General features: G+C 39.2%; 2 protein-coding genes across 5 annotated transcripts; one reads left to right on the top strand and one right to left on the bottom strand.

Moving 5' to 3' along the window:
* The first annotated feature begins 397 nt into the window (after window positions 1-397).
* LOC112702689 (uncharacterized) lies at window positions 398-5135 on the top strand. Of its 4 annotated transcripts, XM_072199240.1 has the most exons (11): window positions 434-795; window positions 1780-1855; window positions 1952-2008; window positions 2113-2166; window positions 2259-2306; window positions 3008-3101; window positions 3594-3706; window positions 3906-4125; window positions 4279-4347; window positions 4440-4546; window positions 4634-5135. In XM_072199240.1, the coding sequence occupies exons 2-8, from the start codon at window positions 1820-1822 to the stop codon at window positions 3936-3938; spliced, it is 435 nt and encodes a 144-aa protein (XP_072055341.1). In that variant the 5' UTR covers window positions 434-795; window positions 1780-1819; the 3' UTR covers window positions 3939-4125; window positions 4279-4347; window positions 4440-4546; window positions 4634-5135. The 4 variants fall into 4 exon arrangements, with proteins under 4 accessions (XP_025609617.1, XP_072055343.1, XP_072055341.1 ...); XM_025753832.2 differs by lacking the exon at window positions 3906-4125 and having other exon boundaries at window positions 398-795; XM_072199241.1 differs by lacking the exon at window positions 3008-3101.
* A 6171-nt stretch (window positions 5136-11306) lies between these two features.
* On the bottom strand, window positions 11307-18177 carry LOC112702688 (poly(ADP-ribose) glycohydrolase 1). The gene is made up of 13 exons (XM_025753827.3): window positions 17857-18177; window positions 17569-17763; window positions 17297-17400; window positions 16614-16818; window positions 16408-16512; window positions 16031-16149; window positions 15549-15692; window positions 15139-15232; window positions 14822-15019; window positions 14682-14744; window positions 14301-14446; window positions 14046-14063; window positions 11307-11466 (listed from the first exon to the last, which is right to left on the bottom strand). Exons 1-13 carry the CDS (start codon window positions 18103-18105, stop codon window positions 11445-11447), a joined length of 1662 nt encoding a protein of 553 aa, XP_025609612.2. The 5' UTR covers window positions 18106-18177; the 3' UTR covers window positions 11307-11444.
* Window positions 18178-18654: the final 477 nt, after the last annotated feature.

Genomic DNA, 18654 nt, shown 5'->3' with positions numbered 1-18654 from the left:
TAATTTTGTACTATTATTCTAATTCTGAGTTAATTTCTTAGTTGTTGGCTTGTTGTTGATTATAAATTAATTAGAAATTTTTTATTTTAACGATGAAACATAATGTTCATTTTAAAAATTTTAATTATTTTATTTTATTTTTAATTAAACCGGTTCAACCACAATTTGACTTCGGTTAGACTATTGAACTATTGAACCCAATGTTCTGAAAACCGGTTCGAACCGGCCGGTCGAACCGGTCGAACCGGGAACCGCTGTTAAATACGGTTCGGATAGATAGTAAAACCGCCAATTTTAAAAACCGGAATTGAGTCGCCGAACCGGCCGGGAACCGGTCGGTCGAACCGAACCGTGACCCGGCCGGTTTTTTAAATTTAGGCAAAACGCTGCGTTTTGCATGGTAAAAGGGCCAAAAGCCCAAAACGAAAAGAGAACCCTAGCCACCCACTCCTCTCCTCTCCTCTCGAGCCTCAGCCTCCACTGTCACCAGTTCTCACTCCTCTCAGCCTATGTTCTGCTTGCCCAAATCATTCACTCTCCCTTATCCAACCCTAGCTACTCTTTTCGACCCACTGCCGCCTCTCCGTCGAGCCACTGCCGCGTCCGTCCGTCGAGCTCGGCCACCGTTCGTCCGTGTAGCCACTGCATCCAAGTCTCCAACTCCCCTGCTCTCTTCTTCCGCGAGCTCGCCCCATCCCCTACTCTTTGCATCTTCTTGCCATCAGCTTCATCTTCTTGCCGTCGTGTGGTCGGTGTCGTCCATCAATGAAGGGTCTGTCGGCGTCGCCTTCGAAGGTCAGTGAACGTCTTGCTCGCTTGTTCTTCAGTTGTTCAGTTGTTCTTCATTTTTTCCTACTTTTTTATGCTCTGTTTTTGCGATTAGCTCTGATTTTGTGTGTTGCGATTTTATTGATTAATGAATGTTTTGTGATTAGCTCAGGTTCTTTACTGATTATTGATTTTTTACTGATGTGATTAAACACCATGGCAGTTAGATTACCTCTGGAAACGGTGCCAAGAATTGTGAATCCGCAATATTATTTTTTATTTAGGATTTACGATTCAATCAAGAATTGACTTTGGTATTATTTAAGAGCAGATTGCTGTTTTTGGCACCTGTATCACTAAAAAGTATTTAAAAAACCATAGTGTATGTGAAGCTGAAAGTGAGTGACATATTGTTTTCATGGGTAATTCAATTTGCTGCATTGCATTAGTAAGTATCTTTGTTCTAATGAATAAGAAAAAAATATAAATTGATATGAATCGAACAGGTTCTCCTCTTGTGAATAGGTTTTGCACTTGACTATGGAATAGGTAACTGTTATTGTTGAAATTATTGCTTAAAATGGATTTGTTATGCTGCTGCTGCTATAAATTAATTTATTTCTAGCTCTTGACCTCTTAACAGAATAGTTGGATACCCTAATTTTTTTCACTGTGAAGTGTGAAGGTTGTGAAGCTCTGTGAAGTGTGAACTGAACTGTGAACTTTGTTTAGGCGTACTTGATTTATAAATCTACTTTCTTTGCAATTGTCTCTAAGCGTACTTGATTTTCTGGATTTAGAGTTATTTTTTTTTTGAATTTCTGGATTTGAATTTTGAATTCGTGTTTGATCTGCAATTTCTGTTTGATTCTTCTTATTGTTGTTGTGGTTGAAATTCAAAATTGAAATCTGGTTCCTCTTCTTCGTCAATTTCATATTCTAGACTTGTTCATTATCTTTGCATTTAAGTGAGCAATTATAATCTGTTATCTGCTTATATTACTCTTCTAGGACAAACTCTAGCGATGGCTCAAGGCAGGAGAAATATGGAATGACTAACAAACTCCAAGGAGAGCCTAAGGATGCGGTTTGTAAAACTGATTTTTGAATAGGTTCAATTTTTCATGTTTTATTTTAGTAAAGTAAAGTGATTGATTATAACTGGGTGTGGTGCTTTTATTAGCAACGATCGAACAAAGGTGAAAGAGGTGTCTTCCGAAGTATCAAAGTATATCCACTGGTAATGTACTAATCTTATGCTTGTATTTGAGATGTGAATGAATCATTCTGTGTATGTTTCTTATTTGAATTCCGACTCCCTCTTTCTTTCTTTTGTCTTTATAGGAACCAAATGACAAGAGACTTAATTATGAACCACCTACAGATTTACTTAGCAAGGTACTTACATATTGTATTCCATTTCTCCAATGTTAATATGATCCATACTTTCTTTGATATATATTTAGCTAATATTTGAGCCTGATTTGCAGCTGTCCCTGGTTTCTGAAGTGAAAAAACCTGCAAAACTGCCATCTAAGGTGCAGCCAATTTCCTAGGTTCAGCTATCTCAGCACTCATATAACAACTTAAGATTCTTTTGAGTGGTTAAAGCCTTAAAGGTTTATTGAAAGAGATTCAGAAAAACATTTTCTTTGAATGATATTTTAAAGCTTACATTAGACTATAATTATATTTTCATCTGTTTATTTATATTTTATTTATTATTTTATTATAAAACGGTTTTTTCGGTTCAACCACGGTCGAACCGGTTGAACCTATGAACCAGTGAACCAGTAGCTAGAGCGGTTCGATGACCGGTTCGGTTTTCAGAACCTTGATTGAACCAATCACTCGACTGGTTCATTAACCGGTTTAGGTCTCACAACTTTGGTTTTAGTTTAGGACTTGGGTTTTTGTGTTTTCTTCATTAACCTATAATAACCTTTCTTTCTTTTTTGGTCCACTAACCTTTTCTTGGTCATAACCTATAATAACCTACAAGGACAAACATGACTAATTTATAATTTTTAAAGGATAAATTTAATTAAAAAAATCTCTCAAAAACTAATTTAGAAGACTAATTTAGAAAACGAGTGATCTTTCCGGACTAATTTGACCATTTATTCAACCCTAGATTAGTTTGCTTTACCCATTATCCTCTTGCCCCTGGGCCCAGGCCCAGGCCCAAGCGTTGATCTGTTTTGTCTTTCTCTGAATGAGGCTTCTCGGCTCTTGCTAGCTGACCTCGCTTCCCTTCTTCTCCGCGGCGGCCTACTCTCTTTTCTGCTTAACAGCTGCCTCCTCTTCTCCCCTCTGCCGCCTCCTCTCCACCGGTCTGCTCCGCCTCTCTGCCTCTACCTCTGTTTTTTTGTTTTTGCTGCTACACTGTTTTAATTTTTATTGTTAATCAAGTGCTAATGTTGCTGCTGCTATCGTTGTATTGTTGTTGGTCCTGCTGTTGCTAAATTGCTGACTAAATTATTGATAAAATTTCTGATCACATTATTGATCAAATTAGGTTGTTATGTTCAATCCTTTTTTTTCCTGGTCATATTATGGTATATACAATCTTTGTTGAGGGTGCCTAAATGCTTATGCCACAGCATTTGCAAAAATAGTAGATACAAAAGCTTTAGATTGGGATTTTGATAATAAAATTTAATATTAGCTTTGTTATTTATGATGGTTGATAATAAAATTTAGTATTAGCTTTGTTTATTTTTTATTTGGTACTTGAGATTAGTTACATGAGATTTTGGTGGATAATTTTGGATTTTTTTTATGAATTGTAATAATTGAATATAAATTATTTTGTTGAGTGACAGTTGAAGTTGAAGCTGAAGCATGGAGGGTCTGCGGCAAATATGGTGTCAACAGCACCGGTCTCTTTCTCAGCTTCTTTTCCTCCGATCAATTTCTTCCAAGATTTTTGTCAAAGGTACATAGCTACACACACCCTTTTCGTTTTCCTGGGACTCTCCCTCTCTTGTGTAGTATCATTATTACTATTTGCAAACTTGAGTACCAAAAATTTAGTTTGATTTTTTCAATAGTCTGCTAATTTGAGCTGTTTTCTTGATTATCTTAAAGTTCTGTTCAAGCAATTGCTTTTACTATGGACATTTGAATAACTGCAGAGCACGGCTGGTTATTCCTGCTATTGGTTTTAGCATTGGATTCAAATGGATTGATTCAACATTGGGGGTTTATACTTAATGAAATCTGTTTTGCACATCATTGCTGTAAAAGATGATTTCAGAAATAGAAGTAAAGCAAATGGTCCCAGAGCAATTAGAAAAAGGAAATAATAGCATATTACAATGCAACTAAGTAGTTGCAGCCGCCAGCCGCCTTTGAGTAGGAATCAAGCAATAACTTGCATTACTTTAGATTTAATGATTTCTTTATTTATTACTGTTATAGAAGTGTTTGATTTGCCTTTGCCCCGAAATTTAAGTTCTCTTGTTTTGCTGTTGCTGTGACATGAACTGAATGAAAATCTTGGTGCAGGTTTAGCATTTTCTACCACAAAAGAGAAATTAGCTGAAGCCTTTTCAGAATATGGCAATGTCCTAAATGGTATGTTCTTCTATTCTCACTACAAGCATTGAACATGAACGTCCCCATATTAAAATCTTAATGTACCTGTCAATGTCATTTCCCTTTTCCAGCTGATATAGTACTGAACAAAGCCAAGAACAGATCTAAGGGTTTTGGATACGTGACCTTTGCTAAGGAGGAAGAAGCCCGCAAGGCACAGATGGCCATGAATGGAAAGGCAAGAATCTAGTACCTTTATTTTTCTCTTCTGTGAAATGCCAAAATTCATAAATGAATCAACCCTTTACTTTTTCCTTTGTTGCAGATATTGCATGGACGTGTTCTGTACGTGGATATGGAACCAAATAAGAAACCAGAAAAATCATCTTTTGACAAGGCAACTACTGATGGTTGATTTGATCCTCAGTGATGCTTTGCATAACCACTAATTATTCTGACTCACAAGGGGGAACTTGATACATTCCAAGCCTAAGATTAAATTGTGAATTTAGTAGAATTCTCTTTAGAGTTAGCAACTGGCTTGAACATAATGCATCAGAATGGGACCTTAAACATGAGAAGAAGGAGCTGCATCTCCTCTCAGTGTTTTGCATATAACAATGTTGTTTTGTTCACATTGTATAAGTTCTCTCTATTTTGATCCACCAATGATGTTAAGCGTGGTAGTGGTCACATTCACAGCTAGTAACGGGTCCCTGCTTGCTAATCATGCTTGTTGAGAAGTAAATTTTTATGTAAACACCTTTGCAAAGCATGGCATGCTCGTAAAGGATGAGATCTCAATAAATCTGTTTATTTTCCTAGTAGTCATGCCTCACTTTAAAATTGACTTTATTTCACTATAATGCATACTAAAAAGTTGCTTGAGCAATTACAAATATATGTTTAATTTGAGAGACTATCGGTATACTATATGATGAGGTTAAAATACAATTTATTGTATCCGGATTGGGCGTTATATAATATGCTGAAACTTAAGAGAATTTTGTAAACTTATTTCCATACAATTTTGCGTAAGTAAAATTGTTACACTCGTTTTTCCGAGAAGTTTTACAAAACCAAAAAAGATAATGCATATCCAATTAAAACACCACATATTTACTTATCTATTATACAAAAAGAAGTGAAGATTCAATCCGACCATTTTTATCTTCACCCGTAGAAAACGGATAGGGGCCGATTTGTTCCATCTTCACCCTCTTTATCTTCACCCGTAGCCCTTATTCACACAATCCTAGAAACTCTTATTTACGTAAAATACATGTCCAAAATTTAACTAATTATTCCAAGATAAAATTAAAAACGGCGCGTGTGTGTATATATATATATATACTGATTATTTGTTATTACCTGTTTTTGTAAGTTGTGATTGTGGTGAAGAAGATTATCATATTGCTGTTGAAGGGTATCCAAGCTTTGTTTCAATGCAGCAAAGTCTTTTTTCAATCTGCTTGGTCTTGAACCTTGCCCTTCAATTTTGAAATCTGATGGCAACTTAACCTGGGTGCAAACCAATCTCTTTTACGAGTTGAAACTTTGATAGAGAGGTGCCTACTACTAACAGGTTTGGACTGTGTTACAAAAGGAGAGGTAAGTAGGGGTCAAGTAGAAGTGTTTTAGGAGTTGTTAGGATATCCAGCTGGCTGAGAGGTTGTTATAAATAGCTAGGATATAGTTGTTTAGGGAGGATAGTTTTTCTGTTGTGAATTCTGTTAGAAATTGGAGAGGATCTCTCTCTCTCTGAACTGGTAGTTCCAGCTGTGTAGAACCTTCTAGGGAGAGCTAATTGGCCATCCCGGTATATCAATAAAGCTTGATCCTTCTGCTACTACTGGTCCTATCAACTGGTATCAAGAGCTTGAGGATCCCGACGCTGAATGGTGCAATCGAGATCGAGAAAAATGGAGTCACGATTTGACACGATTGAATCGCGCATGGAGGAGATGTTTCGATCGATGCAGGAGACGCTACAGCGCTTCGATTCTCGAATAGATGCGTTCGAAAATCGCGTGCCTAATCGGAATGAGAGTGGTTCACCGGGATTGCACCTGGCCGCAGGCTCATCGGCCGGAAGCCGCGGCGCGCCGGAGCAATGGCGAAAGCTGGAACTTCCGATCTTCCGCGGAAACGACGCGGTGGTTTGGGTTGAACGCATGGAGCAATTCTTCTTGCTGCACGCAGTGCCAGAGGAGGAATGGCTCACAGTCGCCACCTTTGCAATGGAAGGAAGGGCATTCACATGGTTCAGGTGGTGGGAGGCGACGGCGCCGGTGTTGCAGTGGTGGTTTTTCAGTGCGGCGCTGCTGCGGCATTTTCAACCGGAACGGCTACGGAGCCCTTATCAAGTGCTGCTGAAGCTGAAACAGACGAACTCAGTGCGGGACTATGTTGACCAGTTCGTGCTTCACGCGCGGCCCCTCCGTGGAATTGCGCCAGAGTTGCTGATGGATCTCTTCTTGAATGGACTAAAACCAGAAGTAGGGGAAGAATGTAAACTGTTCCCATACCAGTCAGTGGACGAGTTAATGGAACTGGCATAGAAGGTCGAAAACCGCAACGCTGCCTTGCGAGGGGCATTGGGACGCGGTAAATCACTGGCTCCCAACTTCGCCAATGCCAATTCAACCGCTACCAAAGTGGAATCGACGACGGACCCCTTGCGACGGCGCGGATTGAGACATCTCAGCAACGAGGAATATAGAGCTAAGCGGGCCAAGGGGGAATGCTTCCTCTGTGACGAACCATACACTGCAGATCACAATTGCAAGAATAGAGAGTTCAAGCTTTTAATCATGGAGCCAGACTTTGAAGCGGATTGGTTACAGCATGAGGCAGTTCCGGAAACAGGGGAACAGGGACAATTGGAGCTCAAATTCATGAGCTTGAGTGGACATCACAAGTCAATCAAAGCCTGGGCAAAGGTAAATGGCCGCCGTGTACGCGTTCTCATAGATTGTGGAGCTTCGGACAACTTCGCGACACCAGAGATTATCACTGAGTTGGGCCTGAGAATTGACAACACCCCTAAGTTCCAGGTCAGGGTAGCGGACAGTACCAATACAGAGGGACAGGGAAGGTGTTTGGGTGTCACACTCCAATTCAAGGAAGTGGCAATCAAGGAAGACTTCTTCATCTTCCCAACTGACGAAGCAGAATTTGTCCTGGGACTGGCGTGGCTAGATATGTTGGGAGACGTTCTTGCAAACTTCAAAAAATCACGCCTTTGATTTCGGAATGGGGATAGCATGGTCACATTGCAGGGGGACCCGGAGCTGTGCTATGGAGGTATGCACCTTTAATCTGCAGTTTTGTCCATTCAAGAAGGGGGAGAAGGATTTATGGTCCAGCTGTGGCCCATGACTTTGCAAGCGGCTACGGTATTACAGGTACCGCGGGTAATCGAATCAGTGTTAGCATCTCATGCTAAGGTGTTTCTGGCATTACCGGGGCTGCCACCACATCGTTACCATGATCATGCCATTCCACTAATAGAAGGAGCTTCAGTTCCAAATATAAGACCTTATCGTTACCCACACCATCAGAAAGTAGTAATTGAACTAATGGTACGAGAAATGATGGCCTCAGGGATAATTCGGCCAAGCTCCAATCCCTATGCGAGTCCGATATTGTTGGTGAAGAAAAAGGACGGCAGCTGGAGATTTTGTGTCGATTATAGGGCATTAAATGGTATTATGGTGCTAGATAAATTTCCTATTCCCGTCATTGATGAGCTACTCGATGAATTGGCGGGAGCTGCAGTTTTCTCTAAGCTGGATTTAAAATCGGGGTACCACCAAATTCGGATGAGGGATTAAGACATCCACAAGACCGCCTTCCGCACTCATGAGGGCCATTATGAGTTTCTAGTCATGCCCTTCGGCTTGACCAACGCCCCTAGCTCCTTCCAAGCCTTGATGAATGACATTCTTAAGCCTCTATTGCGGAAATTTGTCCTAGTTTTTTTTGATGATATCCTCATCTACAGTCAGGATATGGCTAGCCATGCCCTTCATCTCCAAAAAGTTTTCCAGATTTTAGTGGAGAACCAGCTGGTGTTGAATGAGAAGAAATGCACATTTGCAGTGAGCTCAGTGGAGTACTTGGGCCACATTATCTCAGCACAAGGGGTCTTGGCGGATCCTAACAAAACTACAGCGATGCTAGAGTGGCCGGTGCCTACGGACCAGCGAGCTTTACGAGGATTCTTGGGCCTTACTGGCTACTATAGGCGGTTTGTGCAAGGATATGGGGTAATCGCCAAGCCGTTAACGGAGCTGACAAAGCGAAATGCGTTTGAATGGAATGACAGGGCACAAGAGGCTTTCGAGAGGTTGAAGAGGCTGATGGCAGACCTACCGACTCTAGCAGTCCCGGATTTCAATCAAGACTTTGTTTTGGAAACGGATGCATCGAGTGAAGGGTTGGGTGCGGTGCTGTCCCAGCAAGGCAGACCAATAGCATTCCTAAGCCAAGCACTATCTCCAAGGGCCCGACAAAAATCTGCATATGAGAGGGAGTTGATGGCCATTGTCTTCGCTGTCCAAAAGTGGCAGCATTACTTGTTGGGTCGCCATTTTATTGTTCTCACAGATCAGCGAAGTCTGAAGTTCCTCACGGACCAGCGACTTATGGACCCAACTTACTTGAAGTGGACCACTAAATTGTTAGGCTTGGATTTTGAGATCCGATACCGGCCAGGCCTTGAGAATAAGGCAGCAGATGCGTTGTCACGGTAAATGATGGCAAGGGCGATTTCAGTAGTACATATGAACCTCTGGGAAACGGTGGAAGAGGAGGTGGCTCACGACCAAGAGCTACAAAAGATTGTGGTCGCCTTGCAGCAGGGGCGGAATGACTATCCGGGGTATTCCCTACACAAGGGTCGGCTGTTTTATCAAGGGAGAGCAGTGTTGCCTGCAAATTCTTCTCAGATCCCACTTTTGCTGGCTGAGTCCCATGACAGTGGGACGGGTGGACATTCAGGCTTCTTTCGAACTTATAAGCGGCTGGCAGCAGCAGTGCATTGGCGCGGCATGAGGCAACAGATCAGGGATTATGTTGCGGGCTGCCACACTTGCCACCAAAACAAACATGCAGCGATGAAACCGGCGGGGCTGTTGCAGCCACTACCAGTCCCGGAGCGAGTTTGGGAGCACGTTACGATGGATTTTGTGGCGGCATTGCCAAAATCCAAAGGCATGGACACTATCCTAGTAGTGGTTGATTGGTTAACTAAATATGCTCACTTTATCCCCTTAGCTCATCCATTTTCATCCAAGGAGGTGGCACTAGCTTTTATTAAAGAGGTAGTTAAACTGCACGGGTTCCCCAAGTCAATCATATCGGATAGGGATAGGGTGTTCATGAGTAAGTTTTGGTCCGAACTGTTCCAAGCAGCAGGGACAAAATTGAAGTACAGCACGACATTTCATCCGCAAACCGATGGCCAAACCGAGGTGGTGAATCGCTGTTTGGAGACTTATCTGCGGTGCTTTGTGGGGGGCTACCCAAAGAAATGGTTGGAGTGGCTACCATGGGCTAAGTTTTGGTTTAATACCTCCTACAATGCCTCAGCCCAAACAACTCCATTTCAAGCACTTTATGGGGTTCCGGCACCTATTCTTTTCCAGGGAGAGACATTTCCATCACATGTTGAGGAGGTGGCAGCATTGACGGCAGCCAGGGATGCGGTGTTAGCAGAGTGAAGATGCACTTGGTGTAGGCTCAGCAGCGGATGAAACAAGCAGCGGATAGGCATCGAAGAGATATCGAGTTCAAGCCGGGTGAGTGGGTTTATTTGAAAATGCAACCTTATCGGATGCGGACACTAGCGGGGAGGGTCAATGAAAAGCTAAGCCCTCGGTACTATGGACCGTTTGAAGTGGTTAAGAGGATAGGGGCAGTGGCATACAGGTTAGCCATGCCTCAAGGGTGCAGACTTCACCCGGTCTTCCATGTTAGCAAGTTGAAAAAGGCTGTCCCGCCGCAGCAGTAGGTACAGACGCTTCCACCAGGGCTGGCTGAGGACGGTGAGCTGGTGATGCAGCCATCCCAGATTGTGGCATCGCGAACCGCAGAAGATGAGGCCTTGGAGTATTTGGTGCACTGGGTGGGCCTATCTCCTTGTGAGGACATCTGGGAGCGAGCAGCGACACTGCGGGCCACCTTTCCGAAGCTCCACCTACTACTAACAGGTTTGGACTGTGTTACAAAAGGAGAGGTAAGTAGGGGTCAAGTAGAAGTGTTTTAGGAGTTGTTAGGATATCCAGCTGGCTGAGAGGTTGTTATAAATAACTAGGATATAGTTGTTTAGGGAGGATAGTTTTTCTATTGTGAATTCTGTTAGAAATTGGAGAGGATCTCTCTCTCTCTCTCTGAACTGGTAGTTCCAGCTATGTAGAACCTTTTAGGGAGAGCTAATTGGCCATCCCGGTATATTAATAAAGCTTGATCCTTCTGCTACTACTGGTCCTATCAAACTTCCTTTCGAGTTCAAGCTTGTTCTCCACCTCGAAGTTCTTCTCCAGAAACTCAACTTGCTCGCTTATCAACCTCCTCTTTTTGCAACTACTACCTTGTTGCACCAAGCAACAATCAGAATCTTTATTATCAACGCCGACAATGTTCTCTTCCTTCTCTATTGTGGCTTCCAACAAGGGCCTATTTTTTTATTCTGTTGCTACTAATATTCTCAAAGTTCACCACTGAATTTGATTCTTGGAAAGAAGGTTGAAAAGGATGAAGATAGAGAGGGTGAAGGGATAAATGGGTCCCTACTCCCTATCCATTTTCCAGTGATCAACGTGGCACTTAACGTACGAAAAAAAAAGGAAAGAAAGGGAACAAAGGGAATCAATGTCTATTTTTTTTCCTTAAAATACCCTTCTTTTATTCTTCTCTTTAAAAATCATAATTTATTTTTTTTGGGTATTGTCAAAAAATGTTCTTTCTATTCCTAAGACTTGAACTCAACATCATTGGTTAGGAAACCAAATACTTACTATAACCTCACATTTGTTATTATTACATACAATAAATGAATCCATTAGTTCTTATAAACAATACAACATTTTCTAGAAATATAGACATAGCTAAACTCATCCATCCAAGAACCTTCAGGTTACCAAACACCCATCTCTAGGGGTGGGCATGGTTTGGATTTTTAAAAATCCAAACTGGATCCACTCCAGAACCAGTTTTATGGTTTAGGAAACCAAACCAGAACTGGATTGAAGAGCAAAATCGGTTCTAAACCGGTTTGAAAAAACAAAAACCGATTCTAAACCGGTTTTAAAATTTAAATCCGGTTTTATTTATAAACCGGTTTTAAATCCGATTTTACTTGCAAAACCGGTGTTAAATCCGGTTTTTTTAAATCCAAATCTAAAATCCGGTTTTTTTTATAAAATCCAGTTTTAAAACCAGATTTTTGGTAACCAAAAATCCAGTTTTAAAACCAGTTTTATATCTAGTTTTGCTCATGAATCTCAGCCATCCCCTTTTTTTTAACCTATTAATTTTAGAGTGCAATAGCTTCCATCTTCTGTTACACATTCAGAAAGGGGTTTAAAGAAAATGGAAGCTAGCAAGTTAAGTCTTCATTTGCTATCCTATATTTAAGTCTTCATTTGCTATCATATTCCACACCTCAGCTTAAAAGTTCAGAATTGCATTTAATAAAAATATATCTAAAAGCTAATCCTAAAACTATAAAGTACCTAATAAAATAATGTTGAAAGGCATACATAAAATGTAAAATTTACACCACTATAACGATTATATCAACATGCTACAAGGTTTCATTACCAGATACAACAACAGATAAGGTTAAAATAGAAAACTTAATGGGGTTCAATTAACCTATCATGATAGGAAGCCCTGCAAGCACATGCTCTATGAACAATGAATAATTCAAGTGGCAAATACAAATATCTCAAATGTCAACAAGCAGAATAATGAAATACATACTACTAAAGAGCAAACTGAATTGATAAGTTAACAATTTGTTTACATGTTAAATCTCATATTAATGTTTGATATTCTGTGTACACATGATAATGCAATCAAGGAAATATTGAATAAAGATAAAGCATTTAATATAACAGATTGGATTCAACTAGAGGAAGCTATATTTGGACTTTCAAATGTTCTAGTTTTTCATAACTCTCCCCAATCCCCATCCCCAAATTAAAACAAATACTAGTACTATGCATGCCACCTCCATCTATCTCTATAACAATACTAGCTATTACTGCATGAACTAAATAATTTAGTTAAGTGTTGCGAGTAAAAATATTGGTCAAGCCCAATTAGGATAGTTTCAATGACTATAAATACAGATAGTTTCAAAATTAGACCTTTTAGTGTGGCAGCTGCTAAACAATTAGGAGCAGAACAAGACAGCAGCAGAACAAGATAGCAGCAGAACAAGACAGCAGCAGTGTTTCATATCAACAAAATTAAGGTGGGGACTAGTGAAAGCAAGCACTCCTAAGTCCTAAGATCTTGAGTTGTTTCCATTGCCTATATTATAGTTGCTACTTGCTAGAGCGAGATATTCAAGGCAGTAAATAATGATAAGAAAAAGAAGGCCAAGGCAGAACACAGTTAATGATTTTTCAGAACAAAATTCTATTTACAACAAAAATCAGAACAACAAAGCCGGAAACATGTATAAGATAAGTTAGTTTTCTTCAACTAAATAATGATTTTTCATATGATTGCTAATTGAACCACAGTTAATACACTTCTTACTAAAGTTCTTGAATCAATGTCACCATTTGAAGTGTTCTTACTATCCCTCTTATGCAGCATTGTTCAAATTCATCATTCATCCCTGCAACTTCAACTACTATCTAATTCTAATTCCTATAAGAGATTAGGAGATTGGTTGTTGGTTATATATATATATATATATATATAACTAAGTAGCACAATACATATAGAACACTTACGTATTGGCTTAAATCAGCAAGTAGATTTTTTATGAAATCAAGTTTTAGGGGGGTTCAATTTGAAAATTCATACACCGTATATAAACAACTAGCGCTACATATATACTATATATATTATGGTACATGCATGAACCAAAAAAATAATAAATGAGCATGGCAATCAGTTCATCAAGGATTCAACAAAACAGAACAAATCAGTATAGTCATGAAGGAACAAAACAGAACAAATCAACAAAATAGAAAAAACCCAAATAAAACTCAGAACTCAGAACCAAGGGCAAGGAGGAGGCTTACCTCAATTGATGAGCATGAGCTCCGGCGAGCCACCAACGAAAGAAGAAGAGAACCGAAAAAGAGAGAAGACAGAGTCGCGAATGGGAGGTTGAGGCAGAGAGACAGAGTCTCGAATCAAAGTGAAGACTATAGACTCGAAGAGGTAGAGGCCGACGAACCACCGGCGAGCTCCGACGAGAGGCAGAGAGGAAGAAATGTTGACGGTGGCGAAGAGTGGATTTGGTTTTTTTGAATGGATTTGTCGAAGAGGAGAAGACTCAATTAGGGTTTTTTTAGATCCGGATCTTAATTTGGATCTGGATTTGGATCCGGATTTAAAACCATTTAAATGGATTGGATCAAAAACCAAATTATAAAATAAATGTAATTTGGTTTGGATTTTTTTTGGTTTAAAACTGGTTTTTTTAAAATGGTTTGGTTTGGATTTGGTTTAAAATCCAAAATATGGATTTTTTTGCCCACCCCTACCCATCTCCATCAAAGGACCTGTGACAATGAATGAAGGATTCTTAAATTCCAACTATGTTATACAATTTTCAATGATACAAAACCAAAGAATGATAAAAAGTGCAGTCTCCAAATCAAACTGTACATAGAAAACACATTCTAAGAAAAGAACGACTTTTTCATCCTTTTCTTCTTTCTTGTAATTACAAGTTTTTCTCAAAGATAGAGCAGGACAGGCAATCAACAATTGATCAAGGTGAGTTTGACGAGTTGAACCTAGCACCATGACCATACAATGATGGTAGAAGCCATTGGAGGAAGCCAACAGTAGTTTCGCCTTTTGATCTCTTTGTCGAGTACTCAATCAGCATGTTCCACAGGTCCCCAACCGTCCATCTCTGTGACAAAATCCAACTAGCCACCTGCACAATATCGAACCCAAAGTTCCTACTAAGAATCTTAACATCAAAACAAGTCCATCTCAAGCTGAAAATGTTGCCGGCACTCAGCTGGAAGGAGATACTCAACGGATGGACAGCATCCACCAATTGCAGAGAAACAAGTGATGAAGGAAGCAACGGATAATGATGATATTCATTGAAAACAAACCACAAAGATAGCTGCCAACACACCATTAAGAAGGAAAATTCAAATTACCTCGTCTAGGTTCTGCAACGCCTCCAAGCCAAATGTGTAGTATGCTATGAAAGGTCTTAGGGCCTGCATGGAACGAACCAACACGAATTCAACATTTTGAATTGTCACCAAAGAATGAAAATAATCAAAATATGTGTTACCTGTGAAGCAGCAAGCCACTGAATTATAGCCTTTAGTTCAGGATCTCCTCCAAATGCACTACATCCCCAGTTTCCGGTTGCAACCCCAATATTATTGCCCTGCTCCATCCGTTGGTAGTTATTTTGAAATTTTTCGAATTCATGATTTGAAATTTCTTCTTCACTTGTTTCCATATATGTTAGCGTTGAAGCATCAAACTGCAAAGCAAAAGAGAAAATGTCCGGAAATATCTTTTATGAGAATTTCATACTCAAACATGGCTGTTCAACCAAAAATCCAATTTCTTTGTTTATTGACAGACATGATGAAAACCAACCTGTTCAGATGACCATCCATTCTCTTGTAATATTTTCTGATACTTCTGATATTTAAATTGGTATAGAAAACCACAGAATGCCTTATTGATCTCTCTACAGGAATTAGCAATTTGAACTTTTTTAACCATTGCAAATAATAATATTTTCCCAAATAATTGTTTTTGTAATACGCATTAGTTTAAAGGAATTGAACTGGAAAAGACCATAATAAATGAAAGAAAAATATAATTACAAAAATGAAGTATGGCTACTATTTATAATTATCTCTTGACGTAAATCATACACATTCCTCAAAATGATTGAGAAAATAAAGCTAAAACAAAGTTTGAAAAGAGTTTCAACTTTGCAGCGGATACATACAAAACACCCATTTATAGAGATTCAGGAACATAAACCAAGATTTACTAACCGTAATACAAACTTTTCCCTATATTGTCTCATCCCTGGGCTACATAATGCATCAATTGCAACAATCCTGGTTTTACGTCTTCCAAGATTGTCTACGTCCCTTTCATCCACATAATCACCGGAAAATCGAAATGATGATGCATACCTAAAGAATTCAGGATATACTTTTATCATTAGGTTACGAAGGACAATAAATACCATATTGGAAAACATGCAGCAACACAAAGAACAATAAAATGTTTGACCCTTTTTTTTCTCGGTGCATAAACAGAAAACAGTGAGAAGAAAAACAGATGTCGAATTTATCCAGTTTAAAAAAAACATACAAATAATAGACAAACATTAACAGAGGCAAAAACAGAGGAAATACACTATGCTAAGCATAATGATGAAGAAACATGATTTTCTTCCACCTTACTCGAGCAATAGGCATTAAAAATATTCTTCTCCAAATAGAAGTGAAAACCATTTTGTAGTGCTCACCCTGTATAACTCGAGAACCTTTCAACGCCAACAATATCTATAGCCTCGTTTTCCTCCATGGCTGTCAAGAAAAGCATGCCAGCAATCAATTCTGGACTGACCATGAAGCGAATTTCTTCCTATATCAGACAATTACAAAAGATATAATAAAAATAAAAATAAAAATAAAAAGAAGAAAAATTACACATCAGCAGGCAAAAATTTTCACCTGGCAAAACAATACCTCAATCTACAGTGTCTACAAAATGATAAAAGTTGCTAATACAAAATGTACCCCACACCATATACATATGCATGTAAAACGTATCAGGAACTATGATCTAAACAGCTATCCTATTTGCCAAGAATTTAGGTCTCATGGTAATACTACACTGTACCTGTACACAGCCCCTTCCAAGAGCACCACCACCAAGATATTTATTTGCAAAATCCACTTCAACAGCTTCACCTGATTGATCTTCTATGTGTCCTGAAGTGTGAACCTATGAAAATGCCATAGTATTACCTTGTAAAGTAAATATTTCATTATCAACCAAAAAGAAATTGGCCTCCTAGTAGTAGAAAATGAATTTCCTTCAATTACCTCGAATTTGCAAAGAGGTATAGCCGAAGTGCTCCAAAAGTTAGAATTTGGGTAAGAAATTAGATCAGCATCACCTTCAAAGGGTAGTACTTTTCGCTCCAAAGAGACAACACCCTTAGGCATATCAGAACTTATCCTTTGAAAATAGTGAATGATGCATCGAATCTTACTTTCCTGCTTTTGACTGTAATCTTCATATAGACTCCTGAAAATGAAGAAAGCATAATTGATCTGTTCTATCCAAAATTTACATCAATTTTACTAATACATTCAGAAATTTTTGCAACCAGACATAATTTTATAATAGATAAATATTAGAACAAAATGAAACTAGAGCAATATCAATACCCTCTCTTCCTATTTTTCACACCCATTCAGTCACCATTTCACACAGAAAACAGCATGACATTGGCTGCATCATCTTGATATCAATAGGGCAGCCCGGTGCACAAGCATCCCGCCATAACGCAGGGTCTAGGGAAGGGCGACACACAAAGGGTATGATGTACGCAGCCTAACCTAAAATTACATCCGTGGCTGTTTTCACGGCTTGAACCCGTGACCTTGAGGTCACACGGAGACTGAGACGAAGAGAACTCAGCTGTTGCTCCAACAGTGCAAGAAAAACAAAAGACTAAAAACATCAAATTAACAAAGAGAAAGAAAAGCTATAGATTCCATACGCAAACAATTGATCGAAATTGATTATTTGAAGCTGTTTCATGTATCTGTCATGGTCCGGGAATAGGCAAAAAAGCGAACACCCAAGAAGAGCAGCAATCAACTCCTAAAAAGCAAAGAAATGATAAGGTTGACTATAATAACCATAGTCATCAGTAGTGGCAGCCATTAAGCAAGTTATATTATTGAGTACAGAACATACAATACAGCAAGTAATTATAATTCTAATGCCGTTGGAGTAAAATCACATAAACTCGTAGCAAAAGAAGCAAACCCGGGAAAGGAACACAATTCCTGCTTCCTGTGAATCCAACATGCGAAGACCGGTTCCAATCATAGCTCCCACATTTAAAACCTTATCAGCATTTTCATAGTGTGCTTCCAACAAAGATGGCAACCTCAAAAGCAAGCTCCCCAATGCTGGAACAACCTCCTCAAACCACTTCCTTGATTCCTCCCTAGTCATCAGCTGAAACAAAACAACACCGCATAACCCCAAAATCCCAACTTTAGAATAACCCACAATTCAAAATTGAAAATTGAGTGGGAAGTGTGTAATTACCTCGTCGAAGAAGAGGGAGTATCCAAGAGAAGTGGAAGGAGCCAAGGAGTTGGAAGAGAGAGAAAGAGAGTTTCTGATGTCTTCAATGGCGGTGAAGAGGATGTGGCCTGAGTCAACGTGACTGTGAAGAGGTCCTCTGGCGAGTTCTTTGAGCGCTTCAACCACATGCGACGGCCAAAACAGTGTGGAAGAACGCATCACCACTGGTAGGTACGGCAGAATCGATCTCAGGTCTTCCCTCTTCTCCATTTTTCTCTTTTTCTTGTTACGCCGTTTCGCTAACAAGGAGCGAGTACTCTTCAAACGAAGGTAATGAGAATCGGACCAGTCATCGAACCACTCTAGTCACTAATTTATTGGTTTATTGGTCCAATCGATCTAATTGTATTTTAATAAAAAAATTATTTTAAAATAAAATAAAATAATAAATAAATTATAAATAAACATCCTAAAATATAACTCTAACCCACTTTTTGTCTCTATGACAATAATATCATTCACACAACATAATTATTGAATACAATGCAAAGCTACTTATTCACTGAGATCTCACATTATACAAACAATTTTCATGACTTAACTTTGCATATTTTCAACAAACAATTGTAATCAGTGTTATTTTTTCTTTTATTTTTTCTTTTACGATGATATGTACAAATCACGTATAGTACAAAATTACAAACTAATTGAAAATAGATATGAGCTTAGATGCATGATTATATAATGTAGTGAGGTGAAATTTGTCTTTGTTGTTAACATGAGATTATACAATGCTCTACTGTGAATTTGTCTCCAAAA

This window comes from Arachis hypogaea, chromosome 7, assembly GCF_003086295.3.
Source record: "Arachis hypogaea cultivar Tifrunner chromosome 7, arahy.Tifrunner.gnm2.J5K5, whole genome shotgun sequence".
NCBI lineage: Eukaryota > Viridiplantae > Streptophyta > Magnoliopsida > Fabales > Fabaceae > Arachis > Arachis hypogaea.
Note: the sequence above shows the minus strand (reverse complement) of the source record. Positions and strands in the feature narration are given on the sequence as shown.

Excerpts from the sequence above, each read along its gene's own strand:
- LOC112702689 (XM_072199240.1), top strand. The coding sequence starts at position 1,820 with ATGACTAACAAACTCCAAGGAGAGCCTAAGGATGCG. Across the intron at positions 2,009-2,112 it reads GTATCAAAGTATATCCACTG|GAACCAAATGACAAGAGACT; the intron begins GTAATGTACTAA and ends TTGTCTTTATAG. Across the intron at positions 3,707-3,905 it reads TTCCAAGATTTTTGTCAAAG|AGCACGGCTGGTTATTCCTG; the intron begins GTACATAGCTAC and ends GAATAACTGCAG.
- LOC112702688 (XM_025753827.3), bottom strand. The coding sequence starts at position 18,105 with ATGGAGAAGAGGGAAGACCTGAGATCGATTCTGCCGTACCTACCAGTG. Across the intron at positions 17,401-17,568 it reads GAATTGTGTTCCTTTCCCGG|GAGTTGATTGCTGCTCTTCT; the intron begins GTTTGCTTCTTT and ends TTTGCTTTTTAG. Across the intron at positions 16,513-16,613 it reads TACCTCTTTGCAAATTCGAG|GTTCACACTTCAGGACACAT; the intron begins GTAATTGAAGGA and ends GCATTTTCATAG.